The sequence below is a fragment of the Erpetoichthys calabaricus genome, chromosome 2 (genome assembly GCF_900747795.2).
Source record: "Erpetoichthys calabaricus chromosome 2, fErpCal1.3, whole genome shotgun sequence".
NCBI classification, from domain to species: domain Eukaryota; kingdom Metazoa; phylum Chordata; class Cladistia; order Polypteriformes; family Polypteridae; genus Erpetoichthys; species Erpetoichthys calabaricus.
The window spans coordinates 185,279,941-185,292,820 of NC_041395.2; the positions used below are offsets into that span (position 1 = coordinate 185,279,941).

Consider the following 12,880-nt stretch of genomic DNA (forward strand, 5'->3'; position numbering starts at 1 on the left):
ACGGAGCACCAGCTCCTTGCTAGCACTGCGGCACCGTGTAGTTAGTTTTATCTGTATAATATAATAAACATATTTTGCTGCATTTTATCTTAAAAATGACATCATATGTAAATATGCTCTTTATAAAGTGGCTCAGGTTGTGCAATATTAACTGTATCGCAAGTTTACAGTGAGGTAATTGTTCTAATAAGTACAAAGAGTTCTACAAGGAGCACTTGATGGACTGATTGGGTTTAGAGTTCTTGGGATGAATCTGTTTCTGAACTGCGAGGTCAGTACAGGAAAGGCTCTGAAGCGTTTGTCATATGAGAGCAGTTCAATAGACAGCATGGCTGAGGCAATATGTGCTTGATGCTGTATACCGATAATTCTCTTTCTGATCAGCTGCTGTGATGCACACTCAGATACAGTCATATAAATACTCTGAGTGGTGCAGTGAGAGTAATATGGAAAAAGATGATCCGATGTGGGATCTGAGGATGCAGCGAGAGTAACAACGCTAAAGCAGTTATGGTATTTGGAATAGTTTGACCATTCTGTGGACCATTATATTGTTACAGGTTAATTACAATCAGATGCGTTAAACTAATAAACAATATGTGGTTAATTTCAGTGTATTTATAAAGTCGCGTCAGGGATGTGGATCTAAAAAAGAAAGGATAACCACACAGGAACAGTAGCACTGCTTTGACGCTAGGTGCCGTCAGTCCGCAAAACCGATCAGAGAAGTTCAGACATTGAAGGAATGAGAGCAACATGAAGGCATTGCTGTGACTGAAGCTTTTCCTTAAGCAGTCGAGCTGGCCCTTGTAATGTCCACCCTAATCTAGTTTGATAATCTAGGCGGTCCAAGATGCACAGATGCAATAAAAGTGATCAAGTGTGGATGATTGGCTGTAGTCGGCAAGAGAGGGCATTCTTTCTGAATAGGCTGTAATGTAAAACCCTTTAAGTGGTTGTATCATTGCTGCAGATCTGCTATTGGGTACGAGTATTCTGCAAGGCTCAATCGTTCAGCTGTAAAGGCTCTTATGATAGGATAATTCTTGTGAGGTTGAGAAACTGATGCTATACTGAAGTACCATGTAGTGTCTTCACATCTTGCCTAATGGTCCTTAGTATTTGATCTGGCTGTCCTTTAAGACCTAGCTTCTGGGTGGCAGTAGATAACAGGATAGTCCTTTCGGAACCATCATCAAGAATAGCATATGTGTCTAAAACTTTATTTTGGTGTTGCAGACAAACTTTAATTGGTTTAAGAAGGACACGGTTGGAGCCTTCAGGTTCATCTAGATTATAGAGTTTCATTATATTCCTTCCTTTGGTGATCTATCGTTTACTGTATGCAGGATTTGAAGATGCTTCCTATTACAGAGATGACACAGTTTCTTCAATGTGCATTGAGCTGCTTGATGGGCTCGTCAACACCTCCAGCACCTATTCTTAGTTTTAATCCAGTTGATTATTTGCTCCTTATTAAGCTGTTGAAATTGAGAATATTGACTCTGGTAATGCTCAGTGCTATCACAGTATGGGCAGAAAACTCTGCTCGTCTCAGGCTTCTTGTAATCTGTGACACTGATGCTGATGATTTTGGAGTAGTTGATACTGAAGATTGCTCTGTGCCGTGAAAGACAGTGGTCTGTCATGTTTTACTCCTGGATCTCTTCTGCTGTCTGGTCTGTGTGTCGTTCGATCCCTGTGTCCTTGGCCTCTGCTCTGACCCTCATAGTTTTGGCACCAAGATTCAAACTTAAGCCATTTTTCCATGTCCAGGAGAGTATAAATGGTGCCCAGTTGGTAGCACATTGGTGGTCTTAAGGATAATCGCAACTCCGAAGGTACCTTGTTTAGTAAGCTATCAACATCTAAACTAAAACATAGTTCAGTATCACTTTCTGGACTTAAAGTTTGGAGTATGCTCACTAATACTTCCATCTTAAGGGCAAACCTTTCAAACCCTTTTGCATCACCAGGCTGAATATCAGGTGTGGAATATAGGGGCGCTTAGACGAACCCTTAGACGACCTGTCAGACACCAGGTAAAAGTCCAAATAATTATTATTTATTATAATAATAGTGTGCACCAAGCACCACCACTCCACTATACTCAATAACAAAATACAATAAACAAATCACAATCCTCCACTCCCAGATGCTTAGTCACCCTGCCGCCCAACTCAGCTCATTGCTGGGATTTCCCACAGTCCTTTTATACTTGTTGACCCGGAAGTGTTTCTGTCCCTCAGTCCATGTGACTGTTAACACTTCCGGGTCAGGTGAAAACTCCTTTTCTTCATCCTGGAAGTACGTCATTTCTTCTGTCCCTGTGACTAGGATGTACTTCCGGGTTATAGTGCACATAGCAATCCCTGAGCCTCCCTGCAGCGTCCCCTTGCGGTCCCCATGGTATCCAGCAGGGCTGTTCAGTAAAACTCCAATGTCCATGAGGCCCTGTTGGAATTTGGGGGACCTCCATGTTGCTCCATCTGGTGGCCTGGAGGTATTGGCCGGGATGAACGGCTGGCCATATTCCACAGTAAAAGCGAAGAATCATGATTCAGAGCGGCCAACCCCGCGAGGGACGTCTTCCTCCAGGAGGATCCATTGGTTTGGGCCCTGGCAATGTCCTGAATACTCCCAGGAGAACCTAGGGGGAACATTAAATGAAAAAGACCTCTGATCCCCTGTCCTCCGAGGACAACTTCGCAAAAGGTGGCCCGGTCGACAGCATCCGCAGCACAGCCGCTGTCTTCCTGTTTGTATCCCTCTGCGAGTCTGGAAACAGTCTGGCAACTTCCACTACGCCCCTTTGTCCACTGAGGAGGGTTCCACAGCCGCTCCTGAGCTCCCAGCTCGCTTTTCTAATTTTTTTTTTTCTAATTTAGCAGTGGACCGTTCAGTTATATCCCTTCCCTCTTTATCTTTGTGTCTGGCGCTGCTGCGCTCACCTCCCCCTTCCCTTTCAGGGATCTCGGTTCCGTCGGAGAAATGACGAGCTCGTTTACGGACCGATGCTGACCTTCTCCTTCCCACAATCCTTCAGGAGAGATCATGTGTCCTGTTTCGGCAAATGGGATGATACCTTCATGATCATGTGAGTCTTTGTTGACGTCTTGGTCTCCCCAGCCTGCCTCAAGGTAGTCCATGTGACTGCTCTGGTCGAATAGGCTTCCAAGGTTCAGAGTCCTAGATTTGCAATACAACCCGTCATTACGGCCATCTTGCTCAGGTGGGAAGTATGTTTTTGTATATAAAAGCCAGATCAAATGCTATTTACCTTGATTTATTTACTTATCTTCCTACAGCATAAAGTCACAAGTAGACTGCAGAGCTTCCCGTGTACATATACAAAGAATTGTGATGACAAAAGTGCGACTTGCATTCTTTCTCCGATGTAGAACCCTCGTCATCATCTTAGTTCACTTCTGTTGTAGCATGTCTTTTTGTGAAAACAGCAGTGTCAGATCGTGGGGAGCATCAACATGACTGGGGAGCATAAAACTGAATAAAAAAAAAACAAAAAAACGCTAACCTTTACAAATAGCATAAATTTACACTGGTTGTTACAGACTCAAATCAAATGTATGTTTTTATGCTAAAATAGTAATAATAAGAGCAGCTTACATCTCAAAACAGAGGCGTCTGGGAATCGAACCCCGAATGTCTTGTTTACAAGTCAGCAGTTTTAACTGCTGCACCACCAAAGCAGTCATATTAAAGGCGTGTCAATGTCGCACCCTAACACAGGTTCTTTTTCTGCAGTTGTATTCTTGAATAAAAGTGCATTTCTTTTGTTATACTTGTACCTTTTGTGAAAGTGTTTGTTTGATATTTGGACTTCAGGCTTCACACATTATACACTTCATGTCTACATTTTGTCAATTATTACTAAAACATGAAAAACGTTGTTGTAGACATAGAACACAATGAAATGCATGCGTTCCAAATAACGATATAGTATTTACTCTATACAACTCTAAGCAACTGACACTCAAGTAAACGGACTTGAGCTGAGAAAACTTTGTGTGGTGGTGGGGGTCGGGGGGTGGGGTGGGATAGCAGGCTGCTTATCGACACTTTTACAAGACAAAAGACGCTAATGGAGAGGTGCGATGGGATTTAAGGTGGGACAGATTTTGAGTTTTTTCGTAGGCTTTGGTAATTCTAGTGTTAAGGGAGGCTGACAGATGGGCTAGGCATTGAGGACACTTGTTGTGGGACTGATATTCTGACATCCTTCTTTCATTGTAAACACACTTTCTGGCTCCAGGAAAGTGGCATTGCACATGTACTTTGTCAGCATGCCTATATCGATCAAACAGAGGAAGCTCTGTAGCCTACTTTGACTTTATGCTGTCGGAAGATAAGTAAATAAATACAGGTAAACAACATTCAATGTAGCGTTTTATATAAGTAATATACAAATGTTTTTCATATAAAGACCATCAAAAAACAATTGCATATGGAACTTTGTACGATACCTTGGTGAGCTCTGTTGGCCGTGCTGTTTCGTTGAATGACATATGTGTGACAGATTCACTGGCAAGATGACACCCAACCTCTTGCTGCATCCAAAATGTGCCATCTTTTGCCTTTATGCCTGGTGCAGCTGCATTGCTCTTATGTGTGACTGGATGTTTCTTGCGGGGAGGGCTTATGTTTTCTTTCTCAGATGTAGAACCCTTATCTGTTTTGTAATTTCTTGGACTCTTTCTTATTTTTTCCCCACATTAGCTGTGTAGGGTCATATTGTTGAAACACACTTTTGTGAGCCCAAAAGGAGAAATAAAAAAAAGGCTTCCTTTTCAGTGTATTTCTAGGGTCGGCTAAAGCTTTTAGCAAATTTTTCAACGTGCCACCAGTTCAGTCACCTCAGTTACACACATTGTGGCTTCTGGTACCTGCTCATTGAGTATTTGGTACAACAGCTTGCCCACTTTCAAACACAGTGCCTAACTCACCAATTTTAATCCTAATGGACCAGGTTTATTTTTAATACCCTCTTTCTATCCATTTTTGCTAATCACTAAGATTTCTGGTTTCTCCTTATTTAGTTTGAGAGAATTACTTCTCATTCATTCAGATACACAAGTAGGACATTGTGTCAGTGAAACGAGAGTCTGGGTCTTCAGGCGCTATTGATAAATACAGTTGTGGGCCATCCACATAGCTGTGGTAGCTCACGTTATGCCTTGAGATAATCTGACCTAATGGAAGCATATATATCGAAAAAAGCAGTGGACCCAGGATAGATCCTTATGGAACACCATATAGAATATCATGTGTCTTTGAAGTCTAATTACCATAACTAACAAAGAGTTTTCTACCTGTTAAGTTATACTCGAACCAATTTAAGACATTTTTTGTATTTTGTATTGAATAGGGGTATTTGACAAGTGTATCATCTGTCTAGAATGCTGTACATCAGGCATGTCAAACTCGCTACCGTCGGTGGGCCACTTCGACTGCCAAACGTGCGTCAGCGGACCGCACTGTAACAAATACTATTATACAAAGTTACTGTAGCTTTCTTTCCAATACTGAAAACTTTAAAAAATATAACACTTAAAGTTTAAAGAAAAGCAATTTATTTCCATACAGTCTCCTTACAACAGCATACAATTAGAGTCTTAGCCTCTTAGCTAGGTCCTTATATTATTATATTATATTCATTATATTATATTCTTTGCTTATATATGAGTCTTACAGTGTGAGATCTATTTCTTTTGTCCCGACACTTGGCATCTCTTGTTAGTAACCAGTTCGTCAATATCAGGCTTAAAATCTTGTGCAGCTGCAACTTTTATGAGGGATGAAAGGTGCTCGACGGTAAGTCATGAGCGATGTGGGGTTTTGATAGCTTTCATTAACGAAAACAATTGCTCATAAAGGTAAGTGCTTCCGAACATAGACAGTACTCTCAATGCCAACTTACGGATCTGCACATACAAGGGTGGCAGGTAAGCATACAAGCCTGGCACACCAACTTCTTTGTATTTTGCCTTCAGAATAGAATCTGACTGCAGTTCAATCAATTCCATTTGGATATTCTCAGGCGCATTCTCAACATTGTAAGAGTATGGTGACGTAAACAGCGCAAAGTTCTGTTCGTGTGAACTGAAATTACGAAAACGCTCACTGAATTCATTGCTCAGTAATTCAAGTTGGAAAACAAATCCTCCAAAAATCTAATTTTACTTTACTAAGTTTACTTCAAAGTTTACATTGTAAAATAAGCTGATATGCAAAAAGCCCCCTGACCTACACTAATTTTACAAACTCAAAATCACAAAAATTTGTTAATAAACAACTCACCAATTTCTTGTGTCCACTTCAGATCTTCAGCTGTAGTCTGCACTAACTGTTCGTTACAATGCTAGCACAAAATTACATGAAACTAGAGCAAAAAAAATGTGAAAATATGCGAGCTATTACTACTCATGATGATCAATTCTGCCCAATGGCCAGTCTCGGCAGCCCAACCACTAGTGTAGCCTGCCAGGGGCGGCTGTAGGCTCGTGGCGGCCCTGGGCAGAGAAAGAATTGGTGGCCCCATTGCCTGCCAATGTCAATATGGTATCTTATGCACGGCGGATGGCCATGTCTGTTGCGGACACTGCATAGCCGCCTCATGATCATGACACACTTCTATATGCGTGTGTCCGTAATTTGAAAACCAAGTGGCGGCCCATGATATTCTCATTAAGGCAGAATGTTATAATACTACATATAGCTTACCGCTCGACTCGAGCGACATTAGTAAATACAGCGTACTAAGTCACAAGAAACGCAATGTTTTTCGGCCACATTGCCGTCAGCTGTGTCGTTATTTTCTCTTTGTTTTATATTCAATAAATATTGGCGTGGCGGCCCTGTGCAGGTGCACAGTTTGCACATGCCTAAGGCCGCCCCTGCTGCCAGGCTGCTGCAGCCTAGCACTTCAGTTGTGACGTTGCGGTACATTAACTTTGGACAAGGCTCGTGGCTATACTAGCAGATGACGTTTCCGATACCGTAATGCCATGGGAATACACACTTTTCTCAGAAGGCAGAAGTAAGAACAGTCAATAAGTAACGCCAAAGATGCAGAATGATTCAATCACAAATGATAGTAATCATTTTGTACAAGTTTAGTGCTAACTAGGATCTGTCATGCGTGCCGCACAGATTTCTGTTGCGGTCCGCATGCGGCCCAGGGGCCACGTGTTTGACATGCCTGCTGTACATAATTCATATTGAGCTTTTTGTTCTGGAATGTGCAAAAAGAAACCTACATGGATTAATAATTCCTTTATAGAAATACCTGAATTTTAATTTTTAGCCTATGCTGATGGCATAATTGTATTTAAGCCTAGTCATGATGATGAAAGTGACAATGACAATAAAGATCTATCTATCTATCTAAACTGATTTGAACATTGTTTGAGGAAGCCTCTTCTAAGGTTAATTGGAAAAAGGGGAATATGAGACTGGGAACGTTATTCACTACAAGTCTTACCATCAGGTCTTAGATGGAAGAGAAAAGCATTTCATCATCTGGGGATTGTTCTGGCTGGTGAGGTCTCTGAAAAAGATAATGAAAAGTGCATGGTGGAGCTGAAAGATGGAAGTTGATAGCGCCTAAACTTTGAGTCTTGGTTACTAACAACCCAGTAGACTGCATGTTGTGGCACAAATTAATGTGTTTTGATATTCTTCTAGGGCTGTACCAAAACATACAGGAAATATTAAGTTAGTTTTGCTTGGAATGGCCTAATCTAGCTCAAGAAGTGGGAAGATGGACATAAATATTTGCAGTAATGTAGCAAGTCTTGGATCACATGCTTTACGGTGCCTTTTTTCTTTTCTGAGCACCTAATTTGGAAAAAATAGCTTTGTCATTTTTTAATCAGATTGAAAATTTTGGTATTTATTTGTTGAATTATTGCCAATGGATCTGAGAGAAGCAGACTAGTCTTCTTTACCAAATTTCTATGAGACTGTTCCTGACGTAGAACTCCAAATCTTCTTGGCCATTGAATTATTTATAATTCTTTATTTTACATGCCCATTGCTATCCAAGACTAGTTTTGTAAAACTTTTGATTAAAAGAGCTATTTTAGTATTTTCAAAATTACTAGAAGATGAAAAACTTTTAAAGATGCTGCTGTATTCACTTCGGTATGAGCTATTAGATCATTTATACATTTAAAAAATATCTTTGAAACACCCTGGAAAGAGAAATTACTAGTGTCAAGAGAGGTCAGGACAAATAATCTCCAAATAACAAAAGGGTGGGTCTACCTGCAGTGGCAAATCTTGCATGAAGTCATTGAGACAAATGTAAAATTCAAATCTATAATTGCTTTGAAAAAATATACACTACAAAAATAAAATTTTTAAATTTTGGATACATTAATTGTTTAAGTTAATACAACAACTTACTTTAATTTAGTCATTTATTTTCTTAGGCCCGACTTTGATTTTTTTTTTTTTTTTTTTTCAGGTCCAAGACAACTTTGACAAAGTGGATTTCAATCACATGTGTTGGACCCTCTGTGCCAGGAAAAACCTGACAAAGAGAAGTCTGCTGATCAGTGAGGAAGACTGTTTTAAAATATGGTGCATATTCAATTTTCTTTCAGAAGACAAGTATCCATTAATCATTGTAACTGAAGAGGTAAGTTTACAATTTGCATTAATGAAGGTTGGTATTTTTCTTCACAATAATGGTATATATAAATTTGCCACCTAAAACTGAGTTCTAAAATGAACTTTATTTATTTATTTATTTTAAATACATTTTGAAAATACCTTGCCTATTCTTGTATCTTACAATAGAGCTTAAGGTAATCCCTTCGTAGCAGTGCTGGTAAATAAGAACTGCATCTCCCAGCAGTACTTGTTGGGGCTGCTGGGGTCAAAGGTGGGCAGAGGGCAAAAAGAAAAAAAGTTTGTTTTGTTTGGTGCGTTGTGTGTTGCGTTTATCAGTCGTGCTGCCTGCTGTTATTGGAACTCTAATTAATCATTGTGCCCTGGACTGTATTCGTTTGTTGGGGTCTGGATCGTCTGTCTACCTGTGCACCGAGGACTGTGTTGGATTCATTGGTTTTCTGGAAGAATGGAGCGCTCCTGAACAATCCATCGGATTTCATCCTTTCAGTAACTACCGGTAGGACTGTGTTTTCTTTCACCCTTTCAACATACAGATCGCTGGACTTAACTTCGTCACTTCTCATCTTCATCTGGTTTGGGTTTCAGGGACTTTGCTGTGTGGTGTTTGTGTATATATGTTAAATGTAATATCACCGAAGGGGTCAGGGGTGGTATTACTGTTTTCGTTTAGTTAATTTTGTTTCATTATATGCTTAATTGTTTGCCTTTCCCAGTGTGCTTTATTGGTCTCTGTTGTGAGTGTGTGTGTGGGTCGAACCAAGGCTGGGGACGTTCCTGGGATCTCCTATATTAAAATAAATAAATCCCCGTCACCTTTGACGGTGTGAATCTTAGCGGCCCCTGACCGCTACAGATTTTGGCGAGCCGGGTAGGAGCCAGGGTTATTTACATTCCCTTCTAGCAGACTTTACATACACCACTTTCAGAAGCATGTCTGTTGTAAGCGCAGTACAGGGCGAGGAGCTTGAACTGAGTAGACTGCTGGTTGATGTGTGTCCGCTGCCTAGGCCACGTCATGTTACGGTCAGAGCCCCTCCCGAGTAGGAGTTGAGCCTGCTGGATTCCTTGTGTGTTTCCAGTCCGGAGCAGCCCAAGACCGACGAGGGATGTCTTCTACATGACCTGACGCTATGCCTAGAACAGCTAGAGACGCGGGTGGATGACATCGCCCGCAGTTTTCTCAATCGAGATGAAACCATCCATGATCTCATCGATGCCACGGCCGCCCGAGTTTCCGGCGAGGCAGTTGTGAGGATGCAGCGTCTGGAACAGTCCTTAGCGAAGTGTGTGCAGCGTCTGGAAGCCAATATGAGAGAGGAGATCAGGAGGCAGGTGCAGGAAAGCTGGCGTGCCGTCATGCAGCCACTGGGGCAGTCAACTCCTTTAGCGGGAGTGGGAAACAACTGGGGACAGTCGTCCTTGTCCGTTGCGATGCCACTGATGGAGTTCCCTAAGCTGTCCCCTCATTGTGCACCCACGGGCATTGTCGACTTTGTAGAGGAGGTCGACTTGTTCGTGGAACTGCATCCTCTGAGTGGAGCCGAGCTCCAGGGATTCCTGAACACGGCACTCAGCGGGCCGGTGCGCTCTTGGTGGTTTGCTGAGCGGCACAAGTGTAATACCTGGGTGGAGTTTCGCGCTGCCTTCCTGAAAGCGCTCCTCTCAGATGAATACCAGGTGCTATTGGAAGAAAAGCTCCGGACCTTTGCACAAAAGCCATCGCAGAGTCTCAGGGACTTTGTCTTTGAATTCTGTGCGTTGTGCCTGAAGTGGTGATGTGACATGCGTGAGGAAGAGATATTGCGACGTGTCCTTGACGCTTGTGACCCTCGAGTGGCAGCTACTCTGAGAGGGGTCGTGAAGTCGGTTGATGAGTTGGTGAAGGTGGGGTCCCGAGTGAAAAAGGACTGGGCGGCTATCGGGATTAGTGGGTCTCGAAAGGGTCCCACGTCTCGGGATGTCCCCTGTCCCAAACCACGAGGAAAGGCCCCAGTGGATCCCCGTGCTGATCTCGTCCTGGTGCAAGCCACCTTGCCCCTCCTGGTGCTGCCCGTACAAGTGCGAGGTGTCACTGGAGAGGCAGTCGTAGATGCAGGGAGCACTTACACCCTTATGAAATACAGCTTGTGGGAAAAGCTTAAAGTGCCTCATGAGCAGTTAAGAGGAAGTGCAAAAGTAAAATTCTTTCTTGCGGATGGAAGGGCGCACGGGGCCAGGGGCAGGGTTCCTATGAGGCTCTGCTTACATGAGACCCACTGGAAGACAGAGGTTTACATCCTGGAAGATGACCACCTGTCAGTGCCCTTAGTAGCATTGAGAAAACGGCCGTCATCACCCCGGAGGGGTTGTTCCAGTTTCAGGTGATGCCCTTTGGACTTAAAAACGCTGGGGCATCATTCCAACGGCTAATGGAGCAGGTACTCTGGGGACTCATTGGGAAGACCTGTTTTGTTTATATCGATGACATCATTGTATTCTCCCCATCTGTCCAACAACATCTAAAGGACCGCGACTGAATAAGGCTCATCTGACCCTCAACACCAAGAAGTGTAGATTTCAGCAAGACCATCTGAACTTTCTCGGCCATGTGGTGTCAGCAAATGGGGTCCGGGTGGACCCAAAGAAAATGAAGTCCATCTTGGACTACCCAGCGCCCCAGGAGGTAAAAAGTCTCCAGCGCTTCCTGGGGATGGCTGGGTGGTTCCACAAATTTGTGCATGGGTTTGCCGACATCGCTGTGCCTTTGTTCCAGCTGCTGAGGAAGGGATCCCCCTGGGGGTGGTCACCAACGTGCCAGGACTCTTTTGAAAGACTCAAACAGGCCCTGATATCGCCTCCAGTCCTGGCACAGCCTGATCCTTCATTAACCTTTCAGGTCCACACTGACGCAAGTGACCTCTGGCTCGGCGCCATTCTCTTACAAACTAGCCAAGGAGAGGAAAGAGTGGTGGCCTATGCTTCACGGTCACTAAAGGGCGCCGAGTATAATTATTCCACCACCGAGAAGGAATGCCTCGCTGTCGTGTGGGCTGTGGAAAAGTGGCGGCACTTCCTGGAGGGAACATCGTTTGAAGTCTACACTGACCATAGGGCTCTGACCTGGGCATTCAATTGCCCGAAGACCACGTCTAGGCTAACAAGGTGGGTATTGCGCCTCCAACAGTTCACGTTCAGGGTGTGCTATCGGAAGGGTTGTGCTAACGTTGTGCCCGATGCCTTATCATGGGTTCACGAGCCCGCGCCAGTAGTATGTGCAGTATTGGTCGCTAACCCTTGGCCTGATCTTCCCCTGAACATGCAAGAAATCGTTCAATCTCAAGCAGCCAGTCCTGTATGTCAGGGGTTGAGAGAGGGCTCATGGGGGAGGCCTGACCGCATACATTATAGGGAACTTCAAGGGGCACTCTATCGCTGTATTCCAACAAAAGATCGGGGTTACCATTATCAGTTGGTAGTGCCTGAGACATATGTGCCCAAGTTCCTACAGTATTATCATGATAGCCCGATCGGTGGTCACCTTGGACGTACTAAGACACTGTTTAAAATCTTGGAGGTGGCATGGTGGCCGACTATACGCAAAGACGTCTGGTCCCATGTCCAGACTTGTACCACCTGTCAGCAATACAAAACCCCACCTGGTCTACCCTCGGGACAGCTTCAACCAGTAACCATCACTACCCTGGGGAAGAGTCTAGGCGTGGACCTAATGGGACCATTTCCTGCTAGTAAGGATTGGAGGACTTACCTGATGGTGGTTGTGGACTATTTTACCCGATGGGTGGAGCTATTCCCTTTGGCTAATGCCACCGCCAAGAAGATATGTTCCACCCTGAAGGATGAGATTTTTACCCGATGGGGGGTGCCGAAGAACATCATCACAGACTGGGGCCCGCAGTTTACCGGCTCAGAGGCCGAAGAATTGTTGAAACAATGGGGGGTGGTTCACCTGAAAACGACAGCCTACCATCCCCAATCTAATCACACTGAGCGGGTGAACCGGACCCTGAAGACCATGAAAGCATCATTCGTCGGAGACCACCATCAGGATTGGACAAAGTGGCTGCCTGAGCTGCGGTTAGCATTGAACAGGGCGCACAAGGTTACGGGTGAAACCCCTGCATTGTTAGCTTTAGGCAGACAGATAAATGGTCCACTAGAAAGGATAATTGAGCTCAACCCACCTAAACCAGACACATCACTACATAATCACTTGCAGAGTATA

The 12,880-nt window shown here is 43.8% G+C and overlaps 1 protein-coding gene across 1 annotated transcript in view; it reads left to right on the forward strand.

Moving 5' to 3' along the window:
- Positions 1-12,880, forward strand: part of swap70b (switching B cell complex subunit SWAP70b) — a 265,399-nt gene that overhangs the window by 94,837 nt on the left and 157,682 nt on the right. Inside the window, 1 exon segment of the mRNA XM_051922050.1 lies at positions 8,489-8,662. Within this exon segment, the coding sequence (XP_051778010.1) occupies positions 8,489-8,662 (174 nt within the window).